Here is a 24,828-nt window from a genome sequence, read left to right on the forward strand (position 1 = left end):
TGTATGGGATATATATTTATTCCACACAAAAAGAAAAGAGTCATCCAATTCTTCTTGCCATAACAAGCGTAGAGCAAAGGCCAGGCACTGTACAACACATTCAATTATCACACAGATGTTGAATGTAATTTCCTGGACTAGTGCAATTATTGTCGTAATATCAGATTCGCACCGTTAAGGAGGTCGTTGTCCCTTGATATAATTATTCTACCCCGACTCACAATATTGGCCGGAAGATAAGCAAATATAGCTCCACACCAATGTGGCTTACGTTCATTTTTTGTTACCACTTGCAAAAACCGTGCGTTATCCTTGACTATACTGCACGGACATGCTAAAAGGTCACAACGTCGTCAACACAGGGTGACAACATCGTCGATGCAGGGCGATGTCCTCGTCGACACAGGGCGACAACGTCAGCGACGCAGGGCGACAACATCGTCGTCGTAGTGTGACAACGTCGTCAACACAGGGTGACAACGTCGTCAACACAAGGTGACAACGTCGTCAACACAAGGTGAAACGTCGTCGAAAGAGGGCGACAACACCGTCGACGCAGGGTGACAACGTCGTCGACAGAGGGCGACAACATCGTCGACGTAGGGTGACAACACCGTCGAGACAGGGCGACAACATCGTCAACACAGGGTGACAACATCGTCGACGCAGGGCGATAACCTCGTCGACACAGGGCGACAACGTCAGCGACGCAGGGCGACAACATCGTCAACACAGGGTGACAACGTCGTCAACACAGGGTGACAACGTCGTCAACACAAGGTGACAACGTCGTCAACACAAGGTGACAACGTCGTCGAAAGAGGGCGATAACACCGTCGGGGCAGGGTGACAACATCGTCGACGCAGGGCGATAACCTCGTCGACACAGGGCGACAACGTCAGCGACGCAGAGCGACAACATCTTCAACACAGGGTGACAACATCGTCAACGCAGGGCGATAACCTCGTCGACACAGGGCGACAACGTCAGCGACGCAGGGCGACAACATCGTCGTCGTAGTGTGACAACGTCGTCAACACAGGGTGACAACGTCGTCAACACAAGGTGACAACGTCGTCTGTTATAAACTCCACAACAGTTAATTGCTTCCATAATTTCGCCCTTACTCTTGTACGCCCCTTTTTCTACTGATCTCACCAATCTTTACGCCATGTAAAGGTTATTATTGACCCAAAAGCTTATTACATGACTCATCTAACAACTACAATATAGTAAATAATTGCTACAAACAATGGCTTAACAAATCTTCCGAGAAATCTGGCTTTTAGAACAGATGGTTCAACCCGCTATGGCCCAAACAAACTAGAAGGAATCTCACAAAATACTTAATAAATATCATTTACAAGGTCCTTTTTTTTTAAATAGTACAGATACATAGAGCGGGTACTTTTGTGATTGCACCCCTAGATCGTGCCTGCTCTAACCTAGTTTTTTTCCTACTGTCTGCAGCCTACGCTAATGATCGGAAGAATTAGAAGGATCGTTTCATATCCGACGAAGAACAATCACAATGGTCATTAATAAAATGAACCGCGATTTCAGACTCTCTAATACTTCCGTCTCACCGACAGGAAAATGGTGGCGGTTTCGTTAATACGTTTAAAAAAAAAACAAAATCCTTGGGATTCATGATATTAATACTTTAAATTTCAACAGCCTCCGTGGTCTAGTGGTTAGAGCGTTAGGCTCACGATCTGGAGGTCCGGGTTCGATTCCCGATGGGGACATTCATCTCATTCACAATCACTTTGTGAGACTGTCCTTTGGTTGGTAAGGACTTTACAGGCTTAAATCACCTGATTGTCTGAAAAAATAAGTTGATTCCGTGCTTCAGAGGGCATGTTAAGCCGTTAGTCCCGGCTATTCGCCGTAAAAATTCCACCAACCCGCAGTGGAGTGGAGTATTGGAGAATGCTCCAAATCCCCTCCGGTTGATTGAGGGGAGGCCTGCGCCCAGCTGTGGGACGTATATAGGCTGTTTATGTTTATGTATGTAAATTTCACGGGTAAAATTTGATTGAATATTTGGATGAATCTTAATTTAGTAGTAGATACCCAAGCCACTCAGTGGAAATACCTTTAAAGATTTTTTAAATTCTAAACCATAACTAAATGAGTTACTAGAAATAATTTTAGTTTGTCTTTTGTGAAGTTGCATACTATATAGACAATAGTCACCTGACTGTGAAACGAATTTCAATTAATGAGGTACTTTACAGGCTACGTTTTCCAAAAACAATATACCTGGCCTTACGTACAGCTTTAACGTGATAATTACCTATTTCCTCATTACTTTGGTACATAATTATGCCAAAATATAATGTAATGGCGGAAGCATATATACAAATAATTGTGTGAATTATGTTGCTACCTATATTGTTTCTCTTTACTTTGATCTGAATAATAATGGGTGGAAGATGTAATTATGCCTGGGTGTATTAAAAAGGGTCATCATTTATACCCAAAAACAATGATAAAAGATGCATGTCTATTATCCATGAAATTAGAAGGTTAAACGAAGGAACAGCTGTACAGCGCCATCTATTTTGCTTTTGAGGAACCTAGCGTGGAAAGTTTCTCATTAGCAAGCCACGTGTGCGCTATTGAGCATGGGATGCAATATAAATACGCACATAATTTGGATACCTATAGGTATTTAAACTCCGACCACAAAGCCAACTCGTACGGTTTTGTTATCCAACTAAGTTTATTAGCATAATATAATAGTAGTCAGTTATTTAGTCACTCGTAATCACATTCATACCAGAAATAGAATGAAAATACTATGAAAGCTTATTAGTGAAAATTGATAGTTGGAAAGGAGCCATGGTAGCCCAGTTCCTCTTTGGATTTCATGTTTGGATTATAAATAATTATCACGTGCTCAGTGGTGAAGGAAACCATTGTGAGAAAACCCACATTACCTAAGCTGTATTGGGCTGGTTTTCCCTTCGCGGGTTGGAAGGTCAGACAGGCAGTCGCTTCTGTAAAAAACCGGACTTGTCAAATCTTCAGGTTAGGTAAACTGACCCTGTGAAAAACGGGATCATGCTAGAGAGATGATGTTATCTAATTGTAAATTGTAAGTGACGCACTATTATAAACAGATACTTTATGCCTTACCTATGTAGTTATTCCCAGTTTATTTTATAATAACATGTACCTAGGTATTTTGTGAAAGTGAAAGAAATATTTCTGCGTATCTATTCTATAAGTACTTGATAGAAACTACTTATCTACACTAATATTATTATAAAGAGGATAGCAAATCTATCCTATACAAAATACAAATAACTTTCGTGTGAGTATTTGTACCAAATAAACTCGAAAACTGCTGGACCGATTTCAAAAAACCAAAATGGTTCTATATCCCTGAGTAACATAGGCTTTTATTACTCTAGACCCTCAAAATTACAAAAAGTAAATACTCATCCATGCGAAACATACAAATAGTATTATCTACATGTTGCGAAACATCCTTTTTTAAAACCAACAAAATATTATTTTTGGCGTTTAGTATAATTTCACGCAAATGGTAGCAAATTGTTTTGTGGTCCAACAAGTTCTAACCTACCCAATGTTGTGGTTTTACTGGCCAACCAAGTTTATTAAAATGCAAATACGGTTTACCGTGAGGTAGTAACAATCCTACTACTTACATAGAAATTATAATAGAATAGGTATATTTTATTAAAAAATAATATTGACGAATTTGTTTTCGCATTCATGTTTGGATCATAAATGATTATCACGTGCTCAACGGTAAAGGAAAACATCGCGAGCAAACGCACTTTCCCAAGTAATGCATTTCCGAAGGTATGTGACCTAACCTGAATTGGGCTGGTTGGCATGGCTACTGTAAAAAACCGGACCTGTCAAATCTTCAGGCTAGGTAAGCGGACCCTGTGAAAAACGAGATAATGCTAGGAAGATGATTAGGTTTTATTTTATTATTTTTATTCAATAATTTCATTTTATTATAAGTGCAGTTTTCACTAACACAGCTGACTCGACTATTATAGACGGCGATAGTAATATTTATACATCTTTAACTCTAACGATCTGGTTTAACAGAAAACACGGAGAGGTGTACTTGTTCATCTTGCGATGGATGTACCCTTTGACTACCCCAACTGGGATCTTTACCTTATAGTCGTGAGCATAATATGTTCAAAGACAATAAAATAAGCTGCAGTCACACGTCCCCCCCCCCTACCTCTGCGGCGATTCTGCTGGTGAAGTAAGGTAATTAGCATGCCACATGTGGGCCATTCAGCACCATACAGTAACGCCAATCCGAACAGAGGATGCCCATTGCTGCGGAACAACCACAGTGGAATGGCCCCACCGCAACTGGAGGTCGCAATTATATCCACTCGCTCGGCAACGCCCTGTCGTTACCATGGGTTCCAGAAGGTTGAGAAATTATTTATTTATGTCAACCGTTTGAGAATTACTAAAAGTTTACTTTTACTTCCACCGATATCTATCAATTAAGTCGTTAATACCGTGACACCAGGGTTGATGGGGTTGGTAATACACCTCACAACCCACACGATAGAAGGGAGAGTCGCTAATAAGGCTATTTCTGCCTCTATTCTACTCTTTCGAGTAGCAAAATAATAAAGAATTAACGGTTAAACGAACTTACCTGTAAGTGAAGTTCTATCGTAATTATACGAGTGCTTCGTTCGAAGAGATTAGTAACCTGTAAGATGATAAGCTTGAACACAATGTAGTAACGCATAGTGACACCATTCATTGCACACATAGTTGAAAGCATATAGAAAAAAAAAATAATAACAAAAGTAATTCTTTTTTTTTTTTTTTTTTTAAGGGTAGTCTTATATTGTCTGCCCCACTCGGATAGTCTCCGCGCGCTTCATTAGTTTAGGGCTCTGTTTGCGATATTTGCAGAACAGATTTGGGGTCTAGGGCGGGCGGGGGTTACTAATCTCTTCGAACGAAGCACTCGTATAATTACGATAGAACTTCACTTACAGGTAAGTTCGTTTAACCGTTAATTATACTTCGTGCTTCGTTCTCGAGATTAGTAACCTGTAAGATGATAAGCTTGAACACAATGTAGATGTTGAGAGCAGGTTCGGGAAATATCGCAGTAAAGAAAACTATAACGAAGTGTAGATTAAATGTATAATTGTCTAGTACTTATTATTATAATGTGTCTAGATGATTACAAACTAAATAAAATTACAAATTATTATTTAATATAGCACGAGCCAACTCTGCCTCGTTTGTGGTCATGATGGTTCTATTGTAGAATTTTCCAAACGTGGTGGAGTTTTGACTCCAACTAGCAGTTTTTCGAATCTGGTCAATGCTAACCCCTGCGCTGTATGCCTGGGATGTGGCAGCGTGGCGCGTGCTATGTGCTGAAAAGATTGACACATCCACACCAGAATCTTTCAGTGTAGACTTAATCCAACGACTGAGTGTTTGTGTGGTGACGGCTTTATGAGGCCGCTTAAAACTGATAAAAAGGTAATCTGACTCTCTAATTGAGGCCGTTCTATTTATGTAGCTAATTAATGACTTGGCTGGGCAAATCCCAGGTTTTTGCAGAAAGAAAGGTAAGGTAAGGACTGGATTATTCGTACCGACTTTCGAAGTTTTGATGAGATCTGAAATTTTGGTAACAATCTTATCTGGAAACATCTTAATGTTATAAATATTTATTTTCGACAGGGTTTGTACCCTATGGGCGGTAACCAGTGCCAGTAATGTTACACATTTTTTTGCAAGTTTTTCCATTGATATGGCCTCGTTAGGGTACAAGAGAGCCAGGTAATCTAGCACGCACCCAGTGTCCCAAGTGATATCGTACTTGGGAATAGTAGGTCTTAGCCTAAACACACCTTTGAAGAACCTTTGAATACGATAATCCGTTGATATATTGGTTCCTAAAATTAAGGACAAGGCTGCTCTACAGCAATTTAACGAACCATATTGATTGCCACTATTATATAAATCAGTAAGGAACTCCATGACTTTAAATATTGATGCATCGTATAAAGGTGTGTTATTTTGTTTACAAAAATCATACCATTTATTAATATAGGTGTTGTACTGTTTAAAAGATGAATCAGCTAAAGAACTAATCATTATATCTACTGCCGAGGCTGGTACGGACCGTCGCAATAGTGCTGCCCGGATAATATTCCGGCAGCCAGGGTAAGGTTCGAGTGAATGTTCCTCCTGCTGGAATGAGAAACGATTACATGGTCATTTGAACTGAACTCAAAAATATGGGACGTCAAAAGACTGCGGAAAATTGGGTACCAAGGTTGTGTGGGCCACAACGGGACGATCATGATACCGGTCGCTTTGTCGGCGATAATCTTGCGCAGTGTTTTAAGTATCATCGAAACCGGTGGGAAGGCATAAAAATATAGATTCTTCCAGCTTATCGTATATGCATCGATAGCGAAGGCGTCAGGGTCCCTGTGCCAAGATACGTACTTTTCACATTTCTTGTTCAGTCTACTGGCGAACAGGTCGATGTCTGGGGAACCAAACTGTGAAACTAACTGGTCAAAAGTAGAGTTTTCTACCTCCCATTCTATGTCTGGATGTGAACGTCGGGATTCAGTGTCAGCTACGATGTTTTCTTTAGATGGGACATATGAAGCCTTTATAAAGATTTTCCTATGTTCACACCATTGCCAGATCTGTCTAGCAATGTCAGTGAGATGTGGGAATTGAATCCCGCCCATGCGGTTAATGTAGGATAGCGCAGTAGCGTTGTCTATGCGAATTAAAACTTGACAATTTTCTAAATGTTTTGCAAAAATTTTAATCGCAAAGTAAGCAGCTAACAGTTCGAGATAGTTAATGTGCATCCCGCGCTCCGACTGTGACCAAGGCCCATTCGCGGTGTCACCCCCGCAGGCCGCGCCCCACCCCGTAGTTGAGGCGTCAGAAAATATTTCAACCGCGTAACAGTCGTCTCGAATACGGTGCGCAGGGCTCTCTATAGCACGTAGCCACCATTGAAAGTCCGAAAGTAAGTTTTCCGGGATTTTCATATACCTGTCATAGTCATCATGAGGTTGTAAGTTTAAATACTTACACCGTTCTAACTGTTTTGTATATAACATTCCATATTCCACTGCGGGACACGCAGACACAAGAAGTCCTATAAGTTGAGCAAATTTTCTAATTTTACACCTAGTAATGTTTATTATTTTTTGTAACTCTGCTTTGATATGTGTTTTCTTTTCGGGGGGCAAAGTTATTTGCATAGTATGTGAATCCAAGATGAAGCCTAAAAATTTACATGATTTTGAAGGGGTCAACTGACTTTTTTCCCTATTGATTATAAAACCAAGAGCGGTAAGTAGATTAATAGTTGAGTTCACGTTGTAAGAGCATTCAAGATATGATCTTCCTAACAATTGAATATCGTCAAGGTATATTGTGGAAATATGTCCAGCTGCTCTAAGTAGACTGATTACAGGCTTCATTAGCTTAGTAAAGATGTAAGGCGCCGTGTTCAACCCGAATGGTAGTACATTAAACTCATAAAGTTTATTGTTCCACATAAATCTCAAGTATTTACGAGAATCTTCGTGAATTTTTATTAAGAAATAGGCGTCCTTTAGGTCGACAGTGGCCATAAAACAGTCCTGTGACATTAGTTTAATTGATGTACGAATATCCTCTAGCTTAAAATGACTTGTGTCAATAAACTTATTCAAGTTCTTTAAGTTTAATATAAAGCGCATTTGACCATTAGGTTTTGGGCGCAGGAAAACACTAGATATAAATTGTCCTTCGCAGTGTTCGCATGCTGAAATGGCGCCGATACCTAGTAGGCTATTAATAGCCTCTTCAAAGCATTGCATTTCACTGCTAGAGTAGTTTGGGATCGGTTGTACATAATGTTGCACGACTGGTCGGGCAAAGATAATTTTATAACCTTGAATTATATTCAAAATATTATGGTCGGAAGTGATAAGTGACCACTGCGAGTAAAACTGTGCTAGTTGTCCAGCGTACAGTACCGGGTCTAGCGGCGGCGGCGCGGCGGCGACGACGGCCTGGAGGCGGCGGCGCGCGTGCGGTTCGCCCACGTCGTCGTGGCAGGCACGCGGTTCTTCTGAGCCCCGGCACCCGTCGGCCTGCGCTGCTGCTGCGGTGCTGGAGCTTTCCAGTTTAAACCTTTGTTTCCCTGAGGTTTCTGCGTTTGAACAGCAGATTTTTTCCCCACCTTGTTTATCACCTTAAGCTCGGCGCCCGATTTGTTTACTGCCTTAGCCGCTTTCAAGGTATCGGTTAAGTTTTCTCCGAAGAGATATTTATCCACTTTGGAAGTACTTAAGTTTTCTTTTAGATCCTTTTTAAGGGAAAACATTGCGAAGTTTCGTCTAGTGATGGATTCTGCATATTGGATGTCGCATAATAGGCGAGCAGTGTCCATCAATTTCTTAATGAGTTCGTGATCCTTATTTTTGACACTACTTATGTGGTCAGTCATTGCGGCCCCAAGGACTGTAATAGCCGTGGCGAGTTGTTTCTGCCGGGCTTCAATAGCCTTATCTCTCTTGTACATACTATCGGGCAGAGCAGCTTTGATTTCGGCGTTGAGTATAGGCGCGCCGATGAGGCCGCAGTTACCCGGAATAGGATATTTGTCGACCAGTTCCTTCCGAACATTTTTATCTAACCCATTTGTCGCAAGGTGTTCGAAACGGGATGCTAGGTCCTTATGTATATCCGGTCCATATTGTATGGTTGCAGAGGGGTCATCGCCGAGAATCTCTAACAATGCGCTGTCGAGGACGTTCTCTGCAGCAGGTGGGGTACTCGTGGTAGCCCGAGCTTCATCCACGGCGGCGGCGACGGCAGTGGCGGTCGCGGTCCTCTCAGCCACCGCGTAGGACGGTCCCGGTTCGACATCAGAGTTGGGTCCGTGTAGAGTGACGATCAACGCCGTCCGGTCGCGCTGATTTTCTTCGCCTAGATGACAAAATTATACACGTATAAAGATACGCGTCGTAACTAGGGGATGGTATGACTCCCACAGAATCATACGTCAGCAAAATCCGAGATTACGAGATAGTCCCACAGACGTCTCTGTACCCGAAAATTAATGTAAGGTGTATTTCCCATAGAAAAACACGCAAACATATTTTAATTCCTGAGGAATTATTCGTGTGAACAAAAAAGGTGCCTAAATATCTATACCTATACCGTACTCGTGGAGGACTCCCAGAGAGTCAACCGATTGAGCATAGTAGGTATGTGGTTATAAGTATCTAGGTACTTATATAATATATAATTATATATTTGAATCTGAGCACGTTGTGGCGGTGGAAAAACTCCCAAAGAGTTATCCGATTGCCGATTGTGCCGTAACGAAATTTGAATTTAGAACAGGCAGATTGTTGGTCATGTTTTGACCTTGACCTTGTTTTATGCAGTGGCGAGATAAACACCTAAAGTGTCTGACGAAGCCGTACATAATAAAAATTTAAATATCGAACTTGACGAAAATTATGTAAGTTTGTACTAAATACCTTGTAGGTTCTTCGAAGTAGGCGATGGTTCCCGTGACGACGCTTCCGACGATGATGATTCAATAACTCGAGCACGAGGTCTTCGTGAACGCATTATCATGCGTTCTAATGTTTTTAGACGTTTGTTAATGTGATTCACGTCACCAATATCCTCACTGTGTCTTTTGGACATTATTAGCTAGTAAAACTATTGTATTCTAAGAGTTTTTTCCCGAATTATAGGTCAATTATTTGAACCGTGCAGAATGGCGGAGCACACAAAAGCGAATGAAGCGCGCGGAGACTATCCGAGTGGGGCAGACAATATAAGACTACCCTTAAAAAAAAAAAAAAAAAAGAATTACTTTTGTTATTATTTTTTTTTTCTATATGCTTTCAACTATGTGTGCAATGAATGGTGTCACTATGCGTTACTACATTGTGTTCAAGCTTATCATCTTACAGGTTACTAATCTCGAGAACGAAGCACGAAGTATAATACTTAATTTTAAGTATAATCAACCGAGACATAGAGAACCGCATTTTATTAATCGAATCAATCAACATTGTGAATGATAATTTTATTCTCATTCGGTATACCTAAGTCGAGAAATGATCATGATTGTCGGTTGGTATATATTAAGTTTATGTTCAATAAATTAATATTTATAAGGATAGGTATAATCGACAAGCTGGATATTAAGCAGACTAAACCATCGTTCAAGTAGTAGGGGTATTGTTAGAAACCCACAGAACTTCGGAACCTCAACCCGGCAAGGCGACCGAAAATCGTGAAAAAGTTTTTTGGTCCTAACAAATCTGGGTTGTTGTACAAGTATTTTAACTCCGTATCATTGACTTTCTTAAATCATTTTAGTTATAATTATAAGTTTTGAAATAAATGTCCGAAATGCCTTCTTCTTTGGTTTTTCTTTTTGTTAGAATAGTAAATATTCATTTAAAAATCTCCATAGTTTTATTATACAGGGTGTTAGGGACATCGTAACGAAAACTTTGAGGGATGATTCAGGCCGTAATTCTGAAAATAATTAAAAAAAACACTAAAATCTTCATGAATTTTCGACAGGAAAATCCACTTGATATCATAATGATAAATATAATGTTGTATTTATCATTAGCGGACTCAATTATAAATTACGGGATAAGTAACTACTTATACGCCCATAACGCCCATAACTATGGGCGTACCTACACAACGTACTTAAATAGTATATACAAACTACAAGTCACTATATTGAAAAGAATTGTATCAAAAAATATAAAATCAAAATTTAAAGATAACGAACAAGGTCTTTTCAAATATTGTAAGGTGATGCCGGTTTTTAGTAAAGTTAATATGGCTACGTATAATACTTGACAAGTTTAAAAACATTGAAATGCTAACCAAGACCAGTAGATCAAGTCGCTTGCTTCAACTATCTCATTTACCTGTGTACCAACTACCGAAATATAATAATGTGTATGGCATGAGGAAGTGGGAATACTTACTACCAGATATTTTAAACAAATAGCCTAGTGGGCTACACACAGACATGTGTGTAGGAACTAAACAATGTAAAATAGAATTAAAGAAGTATTATCTGGGCGCATGTTAAACTATGTAGTACCTACCTGCTAATTAAGTATAGCGAGTTAAGCGCATTCATTCACTCCTCGCATAAACCTGTACGGGTTTTCTGTTTAGAGGAGCGTCTTATTTTATTTCTAAGGATTTAATTGTTTTTTTGATATTTTATAAATAAATTAAAAAAAAACAACTCAGAATCTTGGTCTGAATCATCCCCCTCAGTATGCGTTACGATGTCCCTAACATCCTGTATGTCACTACGGGAAATATCTATAAAAGTGACACTCGTTTTTTATTCGTTTCTAACTTTTGTTTCAATGTACTTAGTATGTACCTACATACGTACGTTTATACACGTTTGCGTTGTCATCACACATCACAAACTTGCGTCTAGTTACCTATTCTGATTAAACATTTCAGTAACTCGAAACAAACACATAAATTAAACATGTTCCCAATCTATCACGCTTAAGTTAGCCAATGTTACTTGAAATACATTTATTTCAACTTAGGTACCTATTTTATTTATTATTTTTTAAGGAAATTTCACTGAAACTAAATACAAACTTATCACAAAATCAGTTATAAACATGTACAATTAGCCTAGAATTCGGTCAGTTAACTCGATATAATTTATTGCCTAAACCTAACCGAGTTACGATACGCACCATAAAGGATATTTCGTTACAAGGTATGAATAACCCTCTCATTAAATTGGTTTAATTGCTACTTTTACAACGAGAACATAAAGCGGCTGTAGGTAACAATATTAGGGTCTACTTCAACCTAAGGGATCATTCATATAACCCCGATGAAGCGTAAATTGGTGTATAATCGATCCCTTGTGGTGATCTGAAATTGACTGATTTTATTTTAATGTAGGCACTTCTAACCTTTACGAAAATGTTTCTTTAAAAGATCGAATAAAACATCAGTCAGCATTTAATATTGACTGATTAGACGAATATGTTTTGTCAATATTTATTAATTCTAAAATAATAAGATAAATAAAATAAATTTGTGTGCAATATAGTGTTTTATTATTATGAATATAGTCCTTATACTACTTCTTTTTCTCTAAAAAAAATAACCTTTGAACATTCAAATACAAAACCACAGATGTTAATAATATCTTCTATGTCGGTAAAGAATTAAAAACACCCTAGCAACCGCTAATTACCTAACACGTCGCGCTAACCGCCGGCGGTTTCGGTAACGATACAGATTTACAGCGCCTATAACAGTATCTCGATATTGCTCAGTGTGAATAGCCCCTAAATAGTTTCATTTAGTCGACCCCAGCACGCGATTCCTCGACTCTTCGAGAGTGCGTGTTTATTAGGCAAAGGGTGCGACGACCAAGTGAATTTTCACGTATATTCGTACACCCATAATGGAACCTCGCACGCAAACTATCGCCATCACCCTTTGTACGATGACTCAGTGGTTATTAAGATTCTTTTCAAGTAACGATTTCACCACTTAGACGAAACGATAAAGTGTGGCCGTTTGGCGTTTATTGAAAACGTTATAACGTTCGACTCGTAACTTGTGTTAGGGTTATCAAAAATCAAAAAATGTGTGTCGTGACTTGCATTTAGACTTTTTTGTTCGTCATTATTATTTCCACAGAAGAAAAATTCAATTCATATTAATTTAATTTTAATTTAAGTAAAGAGATTGACCAATATTAGGTGCGTTTGAATTTGAGTGACATCCATATCCACTTTGCGTCAACTTTCAAAAAAATATGCGAGATTAGGTTACCTAACCGGCTCAAAAATAAATTAAATAACATTTGCCAATTATAAGTGACGTGCGGATATTACGTAAAATATGAAGTAACTTTGTAAAGCCGGAAATATGTATTTTGTGCTCTGTTGTTTGAGTAACAAGACGCAAAGGAAATTTGATTTTCTTGATAATTACATTCTTAATTATGAATTTTGGGACTTAGCGAGCATTTGCAGGTCAAACAGGACTTTAGCATATAACAAATTAGAATATTTTAAGCCTTAATTTACTGACTGAGGGAAAAATAAACGAAATTAGCTTTACTGTTTACTGGCGCAGAGTCGACGTGTTTGACGGTGGAGGGAGACGGGGATACGTGGAAATGGAAGAAAATTGTAGAAACAGCACACTAATTGGGTGGTAAAGTAAATATTTATAAAGGTGAGCGTCGACGTGAGGTTTTAACTTTTCAATTACGTCAATTAAGAGTGCTGAGCGCAGCTGCGCACTGGAAATTAATAGAAAGCACTTTTTTTACTCTCATATTCTAAATGGAAATGGTGAATCATGCGGCCGCTACCGGAATAGATGAGGGAATTAATAAAACATAATTTTCTTTTTTCCTCAAGTGTCAAAACCGTTTAACGAAAATTTAGAATGGATTTTCTTTCAACAAGTCTTAAATTAATATTCGTTAATTGAAGTTTAAGCCTGATTTGACGTGGAAGAAAAAAACAAATAAATTAATGTTAGAGAAATAAATTGGGGAATAGTATTTTACATCGTTTTTATGTATTTAATTATAAATTTGCTTTGTATTTATTCATCCGTCCGATCATGACGTGTGCAGGTGTCGTTTTTGCTTAGGCGAGTCCCTCTCAAGTCCACTGCTTACAGGTGATATAAAATAGTTTCATGCGAAAAGCAACGGGTGTCCGTGGTTCCGTCGCAACGAAAACCTGCACATCGACCTAGCATAAATTAGTTTCAAAATGTTTTTCAGATTCTGCTCCACACCACCCAAATCCAGTAGCTGCGGCTTCCGAATACATCCTGCTTAGGGACGGTACTGAAAATTATCGACGCCCGAAGGACGTAATGTACAATCCCGAGGACCCGATTACTCTAGCCATAGAAGCGGTCAAACTCTTCACATTCCCGATACCGTCCCCGCCGGCGTGGTCGATGATATCCCTCATTCATTTTTGTCCGGCCAAGTAGTTAATGCCATCTGCGGCAAATCAACAATAAGTCACGTCAAAAAAAAAAAAAAGGTCGATTCATTCTTTCGAATATTATGCCTTCAGATGACGCCCTAACCCAACCGGGCAGCCTCTACCATGTAGTCTTAAATTTTGAACCGGGTGAGAGCCCTCAGCGCTCCCCATTTGTCCGGCCAAGTAGTTAATACCATTTTCGGAAAATCGACATTAAGTCACGTAAAAAAGCTTTGTATTTATTGTAGGCGGCGTCAATACTAGGGTGGAACGTAATATGCATTAATATACAACATTCGGTTACACATATATCGTACTGTAGGCTCTGCACGGTAACCGTGCCGCGCGCGGCGCGATTTATATCGAGGCCTTCGACCAATAGCAGTTTGACGTCCATCTACGTACATAGCTCGTATTATTTATTGGTCGAAGCGCTCAATATAATTCGCGCCGCGCGCGGCGTGGTTGTCATGCAGACCCGACTGGAGTGGATATGACAACCCATACGGCGCCAAGTTACTAAATAAATAAAAGTAAATTATATTACTAATAATATTCGTCATTGTACTGTTCCATCGTGTAATCTGTCTACAAATTCAAGGAGAGTTGCAGTTAAGCCATACAAATTTCCTCCGCTCCGCTTCGAGTATTTGAGTGTAAGAATTACAATACATCAATCACATACATAAAAATGGCGTAGCGCTCTTTGTATGTTTTTCAGTCAGCGAATTGATTTCCATTTACATACAAAACGTTTTACCGCAATTACTTTGTTCCCAACGTTTATTACTTTTTCGATGAGCCGTGAACAAGATCGCTTTTCGAGTTATTACATTCTTTTTTGTATTAATGTAAAAGTGCATTAAGTTCCCTACTTTAAAAGAGATGTCCATTAGAGCGAGATGCTTCAAAGATGATGTTGAAAAGTGGAAAGCAAAACAAGAAGAAAAGGTTTTCGCTATCGCACGATGAAGAAAAATATGTTATTACGAATATTTTATTATCAGTAAACATTATTATTAAACGTACCTAATAGTAAAACAAGTGAGATTGGGTTTAAAAACTAAATTTGGCCTTTCTAAGGGCCTGTACACATCTCTATAACGTCGCGGTTTGTATCGAAATTATGAAGTTACTTGACGTAACATAATTCATCTTTTACAATTAGGCAATGGTCTATTTTCCATCCATATCCATCGCAAGATGAACTATGTGTCCACACCTTACTGAGCTTTCTGTTAGACCAAGCAACGTGGTGGTGAGCTGTGTCGCCGTAAAAAATAAACAACATTTAAGATATAAAATTCTTCGTAGGATAGTAGTAGTAGATAAGTTAGGTAGCTAAGGTAGATAAGAATACTAAAGACTGAGTTTTAGTAGTAGTAAAAAGCGTAAGAGAACTTAAGTCAGATAATTTGTCCAATTGGTATATAAGATACATTTCACGAGTAGGCAGATAAAACTCACAAACTCCAGAAAAGCATTTTTACTACCTAAGAGACTAATTTTATTGCGATAAATTTAATATACTAAATACGATAATAAAATAAAAACTTGCTAACTGGGGTATTTATTGGTCTAACTTTATAGTGATTTTATACAACATATGTGTAGGTAATTACAAAACGAAAAGAGCAATCGATTTTGGATATTAAGGGCCCAGGCTCCGGTTGCAGAATTCAGAATTTGAATATTTTCACCCCTCTCGGGGAGCACCCCCGCTGACGTCGCTATACCTGAAGTTGCTCTACTTTACTATTCCAAATATTGGTAAAAAAGAAGCAAAAGTAAACTTAACGCTCGCGAAATAGAATCTGGAAGTGAACGTAGGTACGATTATTTCTTGCCCTTATGGAATACATTTTCAACATATCATTGTATGCCCGGTTGTATTTAAATTTAATTTGTGTAAATTTAATTTCATCATCGATGCAGCCCATTAATTATAACTACAGAGCTTCAGTTACAGTTAGCACGGAAGACTTTTTCTGTGATAAAATTTCGCTAAAAGTGTACGGTGGGAAAGATGAATAAAAGACCGGCCAGGTGTCAGCGAGACTTTCGCGACCAGGGTTCCGTAGCGTGAACTTTTTTCTGTGTTTCAATAAAATAAATACCTATATATTTGATTAAAGTATTAAGTACATGTACCTATTTAGTCAATTTAACATCCAAGTTATGATGACAAAGAAAAAATATTTTTCGACTTCATATCCGAAAATCTAAATGTAACATGCAAAACTGCAACTATAGAACCAGTTTAAAATTATGTATCTCATATAATTTCAACAAAAATTGGCTGTACCTATCTGTAACCTACCTACCTAACAAAAACTTGAGAATAATTCTCATTTTTTAATTCTAGTACGGAACACAACAAATAAAATAGTGTTTAAAGTGTCCCAGTTCTGCGGCACACTTCTACGGAAACTCGAATATTTCCTAACAAATTGTGATAAGTGGGGCGCGTTTCCTTTTGCCGATACGATTTCCAATCGAGACAAAAAAATAGGCGCGCCTCTGTTTCGAACTCGGTTATTGTTGCCTGGAAAATATCGATACAGACACAGTGTACACACAAATACCAACTGTAACAATAAAATATCGGTATTTTACATATACCTTGGTTTATATTTCTTTCGTACAAGAATTTTATATAATTTATTTTTATATGCATTTGACCAGTTTTATATTTACTTAAGTCCTTTGTTATTGAATTGAAATCTATCTACATTACTTTTATAGCTTTTTTAAATTAGACTGTATCACAGATATTAAACAGATTAGATTAATCTAAGCAATACATGCTGAATTATTTAATAATTTATTATCGAAACGACATAAGCAATTACACCGAACCTTACTCTCTTTCTGGTGCAAATCATTTCTAGCAATTAATTATTATTACCAATCATGTTTTTCTTAGCTTATTTTATGGTCCACTGCTGGGCAATGGTACCCTCTTTTTTCCACGGATCTTTAACATAAGTATCGTTCTGCCTTTTCGGCTAAAAGGCCAGCTAAAACCCCCAGTCTCTGGAGTAAGCTTCTAAAATATAATATATTCTTCAGGTCGTTTCTTGAATTATACCATTTACCATACATAGCGCGCCTAGTTTGACATTATAGCTGAATATTTTTGCCGAAAAAATTGCCAATAACAAAACGGTCGTAAACGTGACCAGAAAGATGGATCGCGCGAAAAATCGTTGAGCACAGCTTAAAAATTGTTATGTATGGCGAAAATAAAATAGCGCAAACATACGTGATGGAAACCGTTTTGTGTAAACAAATAGTGCTAAACAACCCACACTCAGCAATAAATTGCCCACGGGTCGTTACACTGATTCCCATGTAGTTATCATTTGAAAGGTTAGTATATGTTTGGTATCAATGGATAACGAATCACCCGATTGAAACGTTTATCGTTTGTCCATAATGCGAAGGTGAAAATGAATGAACCAATAAAGTAAATCATTTTATTATTGAAACTGTAATGATGTGGAATCACTATTGACTGATTACAAAACTTTTTGAGTATCTGAAAACAGTCAGTGTCTATAACATGAGACTTAAACATAACTGGCGAGGAATGAAAGGAGAAACTGACTGACTGACATATCAACGCACAGCCTAAACGGCTAAACGTAGGCACTTGAAATTTGGAAGGGACGTAGCTTAGGTACCGTAGAGGTGCACTAAGAAAGGAATTTCCGAAAATTCCCACGGAAACGGGAGTTAGCGGGAAGAAACATTTGTATGAAAAAAATCTAAACTGCATAAGTTAGATGCTTGAAATTTGATATGCACTCCCACACACACAAAGATCTCTCTTTTATACACGCCACGCGGACGAAGTCGCGACCAAAAGCTAGTATACCATAAATCTCTACCTACCTTTTCGAGGATACAGGCGAAATGCTGCGTTATGATATGTACGTATGTTAACAGGTTAGCCCAGGGAGAGAGTTTATAATTACCTACTACCATAAAAGAGAATGTTTGTGCAAAATAATAGCTCCAACTCCACTTTTACCCACAATTATCACGTGATGTTGAAAATTGAGAACAATAGTGAAGAGTCGGGAGCGAGGCTGAATGTCAATATATCATGTGCCTGACATCTCACTTAGTTTGCATTTTCATTACTGAATGCTGTTCCCACATCGCTGTGGTGCCTGGATGTGACACTGACCCTTTGGCTTAAACATGCACGTGGGATATATAAAAGTGTGCGTAAGAGAGTAAGATGATAGAAGTAAATCGAGTAAAAGAGAGACAGGTACGTGAGACAAAGATGCAAGGTAATTGAATGGAAATGAAAAGAGGAGAAGAAAAAGGACTGACGACGGTGATTTTTTTTTTCTAACAAAGTTATGAAATAAGTAAGTACAATTTAATTAAAATAAAATCATTTTCTATTTTAATTTATCTTTGAGACGGCATAAGTTATGTTCTTAAAATAAACTTGTTTTCAAAAGAAAATTGGTATCTAAAAGCAAAATTTATTTTATTAATATTCGAAGATACCTATTCAGTATACATTCAGAACACAGTAGGCTTCAGTGATCCGAAAGTTAATTAATTAAAGAGTGACTTGATGTAAAATTTTTGGAATAATAATTTGTATTACCCTAGCTTTTTTTTGTAGACTTGCCACATTTACTAGCAAAAATTCAGATTCACACTACTATTTTCAATGTCAAAGTACTTAACTACTTACGGTATACGGTACTTTTTCAAGCTTAAACCGCTGAATCTAATTTAGATGAAATTCGGTATGTACACAGTTTGAGACCTATGGAAGTACATAGGACATTTTTTATCCCAGAAATGACTCTTAAGGGGGTGAAAAGAACATCCGGGGGAGCGTTCGCTTGTAATTTTCATTCCCTTAGGAGGTAATTTATAGGATAAAAATATCCTATCCCTGGGTCTCAAACCAATATTTATAATTAGATTTTGGTTGATACACTTTTTATTATTTTGGCATACTTCTTGGTTGGTCAGTGGGTTACGTAAAAGAAAAGTTAAATACAGTGAAACCTGGTTAAGTGAGACATCAAGGGACCTGCAATGTAGTTTCACTTATAGAGGTATTCCACTTACCCAGTGTCTCAGATATACAGGTATAAATAAATATCTGTCTCATTTACAGAGGGTTCCATTAATAGAGGTGAGAATACAGGTTATTTCAGTTATACAGGTGCGATCATTAAATAAAATAACGTGTTATGTATTTTCCAAATAAACATCTGTATGATAGTAAAGCGAAACTAAAAATGAAGGTAATTGAAGCTCAAAATTTGTACTTATCGTACTTGGAATTACGTGTGGAATTTGTGGGTAGAATAAGAATGAGTAAAAAAACAATGTTATCCCAGATGACAGAGGTTTATGCATATAAAATTTACTCGCTGTCTCAGTTATAGAGGTAACTATGATGATAAATCGAAAGAACGAATCCCAGATATAGAGGCTTACCTCGTCCCACTAACAGAGGTAATTCAGTGCCAAAGTGTTGGGACCTCAGCATGAGTTCCAGTTATGGAGGTTTCTCACTTATCCAGGTCCCACTTAACCAAGTTTCACTGTAATACATATTTTACATAAAATCGTCTGACCACTGCATTATGAAGATCGCTTCCCTTTTAAACGTAAATGAAGCAAGCAAAGCCAGCTTATCACGGCTTTTCCTCATTAATTCTATCTCTTTGTACGGTCGCATCGCAGTATACTAAATAACACATCATTTATTAATGGAATAACGTATTCATAAGCCCGTTGATGTGGCTTATTTGCCCATCAAATTATATTCCGAGCATTATCATCTGAATTAAGGTTATTATTATGATTGACGGTGACGACAGTCATGTTAAGACTGTCTCATATTACACAGGTAAGATCATATTTCGGTAGATAAATAAGATCTTACGTCATCTGTGATGAACTAGTTGCGTGGGTGATGGATCTCTCATCATAATGGTTGATGACATGCAGCTCGGGCATGTAAAAACGCCACATGGAATCATGTAAAAAAGCAATATTACTATTCATCATTTGTTGATATTGCACACTTTTATGTGCCGACAAGTCAAATTGCATTATTGCTTTTTTAAATAAATTGCTTTCATGTCGCGTATTTAGACCCTGAGGGACTTCATGAACCTTCAATGACAAGTTTACTGTGGCAACAAGTCACCTTTGCTGACATAAATTGTGTCTATCACTACATTAATCGATTATAAAAAGTATTTTAATGACTAATAAAGAAGCAGTATTTTTATTTAATGCGTTTCACCTTTGCATAAATCAAATTTCATATAATAGACCTTCAAAGTTATATGGGTCAACTTTTGTACAAGTCTGTTTGTTACACATTCGAAATAACAGTTATTTTCCAACACAATTTGACTAACAAAGTGATTATTCATTTCATAATGTTAGTTTCAAAAAGCTTAATGAGTTAGCCAACTAATATTCCACGTTTAACAATGGAGCTGTGCCATTGAGAATTTTAATGCTCAAATCAGAGTATGTAATTGTTTAAAACTCAGCATACGAAGCATATTACGATGGTATAGTAATACAGGAAAACAAAAGCCACGAAAATTAAAACAAATCAGTGCATTTCGTACGATGTGAGTAGGGGTGCGAAAGGCGAAAAAACTACAAATGGCAGAAAAAATATGTAATTTGTAACAAAAAAATTGTGTAACAGTTAATATTTACGATTTAAAGCCCAACCATTCTTATTTAGTTACGATTCGCCCTTCATGTGCCACCTAATTGGGATAGCAGGTGGATTTAAATCCGAATATCGTCCAGCTTATTTTGTAAACTACTTAACTTAGTATTTAAGTTTTTGTTACTAACCCTATGGATCTTATGTTGTCCGAATAAACAATTATTGAGTTTAATAAATAAATATTATATTTAATAAATAAATTCAAATTTTATTTTATCACAACAACGATATTTTCCTAAACAAACTCCATTTGTTACGGTCTCGTGAATTATTCTTATTCAAATAGATATCTACTATCTAGGTGTAAACACCTTGTGTATACGCCATTGAACTAAAAATACAAGGAGACAGACAATAATAATTATCAGAAACGGATAACCCGTTTCTACTTTTAATACTTCAGTTAGACGTGAGCTACTGCACAGGTAACACGCGCATCGGTGACTGACTAACTTCATAGATCGTCAACCTTTTTGAGACCAATTATGAATTGTGCTACGTGTGGTGAATTATTCAATGACGGCGTTCAGTGCGGCGTGTGTAAGAAACATTATGATTTCGGTTGCGCTGCCATTACTGAAGCGGGATACCGAAGGTTAGGTGCTGATCGCAGGGCGGCCTGGAGATGTCCCGTCTGTAAGATCGGCGGGGCCTCACCCGCACGTGTGAACACTCCCGAGCCTGTCACGCTGGAAAGTATTTTTAGTGAAATACGCGAATTGAAACTGCAGCTAGCTGGATTGCCGATGCTAGTGGAAGACGTCAAAACTATCAAAGCCGAGTTGGTAGAACTGAAAACGTCGTTCGAGTTTCACAGCGTAAAACTCGAAGCATGCGATAAGCGGCTGAGCACTGTGGAGGTCGGCATGTTGGAGGTAACAAAACTGCAAGATTCGCTGCTTTCCACTGAGAATCAGATCGCGTGTCTAAAAAAGGAGTTGGCCGAGAGGGATCAATGGTCGCGACTTAACAATGTCGAAATTAAAGGTGTACCTTTGAAGAAAGATGAGAACTTATTCTCGATCACCGAAACTTTGGCGAAGGAAGTTGGTTGCACCTTTCCTCGATCGCAAATCAACTATATCGCTAGAATACCAACCCATGGATCTAAAGAAAAGTCCATCATTGTTAGCTTCTTGAATAGATACGTGAAAGAGGATTTTATAGCTGCGGCCCGCGCACGTGCCAAGAAAACCCTTACTGCTGCCGACATCGGATTCCAGGGCAATACACATCCTGTTTTCGTCAACGATCATCTTACTCCCCAGTCGAAGATTTTACTTACTAAAACGAAGTCCTTGGCCGACAAGAAGAATTATTCCTACATTTGGGTAAAGTTTGGTAAAATACATGTGCGGAAAAACGACGAGTCACAAGTATTTATTGTCTCCAAGGAGAGCGATTTAAACAAAATTACATAAATGATTGTTTAGTTTTCATACTTCACTTTGCTCTATTAATTAACTTAATTTCTTGGCTTACTTTAGTAAATGTCAAATATTATCACTTCTCATACTTTTTTACGCTAACATTTGCACTATTATGTTACACTAGCATTTATAATTATCAAATGTTTGTTACCCCTGTACTATCTATTGACTTGACGCCTCGTTATTGTTCGCGACTATATGCTATACCTATCGTCGCTCAAAACCGGTCCATTCAACTGAATGCAATATACTCGTATCTTATATCTGCCTCGCTTTTTCTTACATTCATTACAATTAGGTTTACTTGCTCGCACGCTCGCCTTACTGTTGCTACGCAATACCTTTTCTTGACGATTATTACCTACCAGCGACCATTCTTATCTATTCGTTGGAAATTTCTAAATTACTGTGGTAGTTTCTCGCTTTGTTATGGTTTGTTTCTTGGCCGATTGTTTTATATCATATTAAGCTATCTTATTTATTTATTTTTTGCTACTATTGTGATGTTATTATCCTTTAATCGCAATGCTTGATCGCAATCTCAATATATATTATCAGAATGCAAGGGGTTTACGTACTAAGACTGCAACATTTTATCGAAACGTTTGCAGTTGTAATTACGACGTCATTATAATTACGGAGACATGGTTGCTTGACTCAATCAAGGATGCTGAGTTGTTTGATGGAAGGTATGTGGTTTGGAGACGAGACCGTGACTATGCCTTTACTCAGCAAACGAAAGGCGGAGGGGTTCTTATAGCTATACGCAGGGACATCCCGGTCACCCCGCAGCCCACCTTTAACTCATGCGCTGAGGACTTATGGCTTACATTGTCTGTTAAATACAACGGTAGCAGGTCGCCCATAAAGCTTAACACTTGTGTGCTTTACTTATGCGAACAAAACTTGGGTTATTCTTTTTCGCAACAGGTACATAACTATTTTACCAAACTCGACGAAGTTGTAACCGTTAACCCGGAGGATAAATTTCTTGTAGTGGGTGATTTCAACATGAGTGACATAGAGTGGACGCCTAGCAATTACGATGACAATGTGTTGATACCCTCTAACTTCAGAACTGATTGTGAAGTCCGCTTAGTGGATGAGATGAATGCTCTTGATTTAAGTCAATATAATGGAATTAAAAACTCTTACGGTAGGACTCTCGATCTCGTATTGGCTAACGACTGTGTTACAGTCCGGAATTGCAGTAGTGACCCTCTAGTTCCTGTTGATATGCATCACGGCGCCCTCTCAATGCAGTTAGACTTTGTTAAATGGGACCCATTAATTACTGCTCCATATACTAGGTTTCTTTTTGATCGGGGAGACTACAAATCTATTAATAAAGAAATTTCTAATTTTGACTGGCACGCTGAACTGTCCATTAATTCTTTGGACGACGCTGTGGGTGTTTTTTACAGCATTTTTGAAAGGTTAAGAGATAAGTATGTACCGTCTAAACTTATAAAGAATAGTTCGTACCCTAATTGGTACTCGTCAACCTTAAAGAGAGTTATCAAAGAAAAATTTAAATATTTATGCAAATATCGAGTTTACGGAAACCGTTTGGACGAGCAGTCTTACAAACTACTGCGGGACCGTGTTAAGATTTTAGAATTAAAATGTTACAATGACTATATTGGTACTGTGGAAAAATCTATTGAAAAAAACCCCAAGTTTTTTTGGTCGTATCTTAAATCGAAATCAAAATCCAATACAATGCCTAGTAGCTTAAATTATGATGATATTGTAGTTAACACTGGAAACTCCATATGTGATGCTTTTTCGTCTTATTTCCAATCTAATTTCTTGACCACAACAAGCCATCAAATCGATCCTCAAATTTCCAACTCCTGCTCCACTGTCTTTGATATTTCATCTATTCAAATCGACACAGATACTATTATAAGCCTTCTTCAAAAACTTGACACTTCTAAATCAGCTGGACCAGACCATTTGCCGGCTATTTTTCTCGTTAACTGCGCTAAAACCTTAGCGGTTCCATTGAGCATTCTTTTTAAACGATCTTTAGCCGAGGGTGTTGTACCCAGTCTTTGGAAACAAGCTTTTATTACGCCAGTTCATAAGAAAGGGCCAAAGACTGAAGTAACCAATTACCGTCCCATATCCAAGTTGTGCATAGTATCAAAAGTTTTTGAGAAAATAATTTATAGTCAGGTTTACCCAGCATTAAAAAATTCATTTGCTCCATCCCAACACGGTTTTTTGACGGGTCGATCAACTGTGTCTAATCTTGTGTTACTTAATGCCTTCGTGACCGAAGTTATGGATATGGGCAGCCAGGTCGATGTCGTTTACACAGACTACAGTAAAGCTTTTGATCGAATTCAGCACGATCTACTTCTATTGAAATTACAAAAAATAGGTATCAGCGGTGACTTGCTAAGGTGGTTCGCTTCCTATATTGATAATCGTTCACAAGCGGTTGTTATTAATAACTACATATCTAGCTGGGTCACAGTCCCAAGTGGTGTTCCCCAGGGTTCGTTGTTAGGCCCTCTGTTGTTTATTGTCTTCGTAAATGACATCGACCTCTGTTTCCGTACT

At 38.0% G+C, this 24,828-nt stretch overlaps 2 protein-coding genes across 2 annotated transcripts in view; both read right to left on the reverse strand.

Moving 5' to 3' along the window:
* LOC126370379 (uncharacterized) overlaps nucleotides 1–24,828 on the reverse strand; it is a 380,386-nt gene that overhangs the window by 283,486 nt on the left and 72,072 nt on the right. The window lies entirely within an intron of this gene.
* LOC126370272 (uncharacterized) lies at nucleotides 5,153–8,399 on the reverse strand. The gene is made up of 2 exons (XM_050015097.1): nucleotides 8,047–8,399; nucleotides 5,153–6,241 (listed from the first exon to the last, which is right to left on the reverse strand). Exon 2 carries the CDS (start codon nucleotides 6,143–6,145, stop codon nucleotides 5,234–5,236), a length of 912 nt encoding a protein of 303 aa, XP_049871054.1. The 5' UTR covers nucleotides 6,146–6,241; nucleotides 8,047–8,399; the 3' UTR covers nucleotides 5,153–5,233.

Source organism: Pectinophora gossypiella, chromosome 10 (genome assembly GCF_024362695.1).
Source record: "Pectinophora gossypiella chromosome 10, ilPecGoss1.1, whole genome shotgun sequence".
Classification (NCBI taxonomy): Eukaryota; Metazoa; Arthropoda; class Insecta; order Lepidoptera; family Gelechiidae; genus Pectinophora; species Pectinophora gossypiella.

Excerpts from the sequence above, each read along its gene's own strand:
- LOC126370272 (XM_050015097.1), bottom strand. The coding sequence starts at position 6,145 with ATGATTAGTTCTTTAGCTGATTCATCTTTTAAACAGTACAACACCTAT.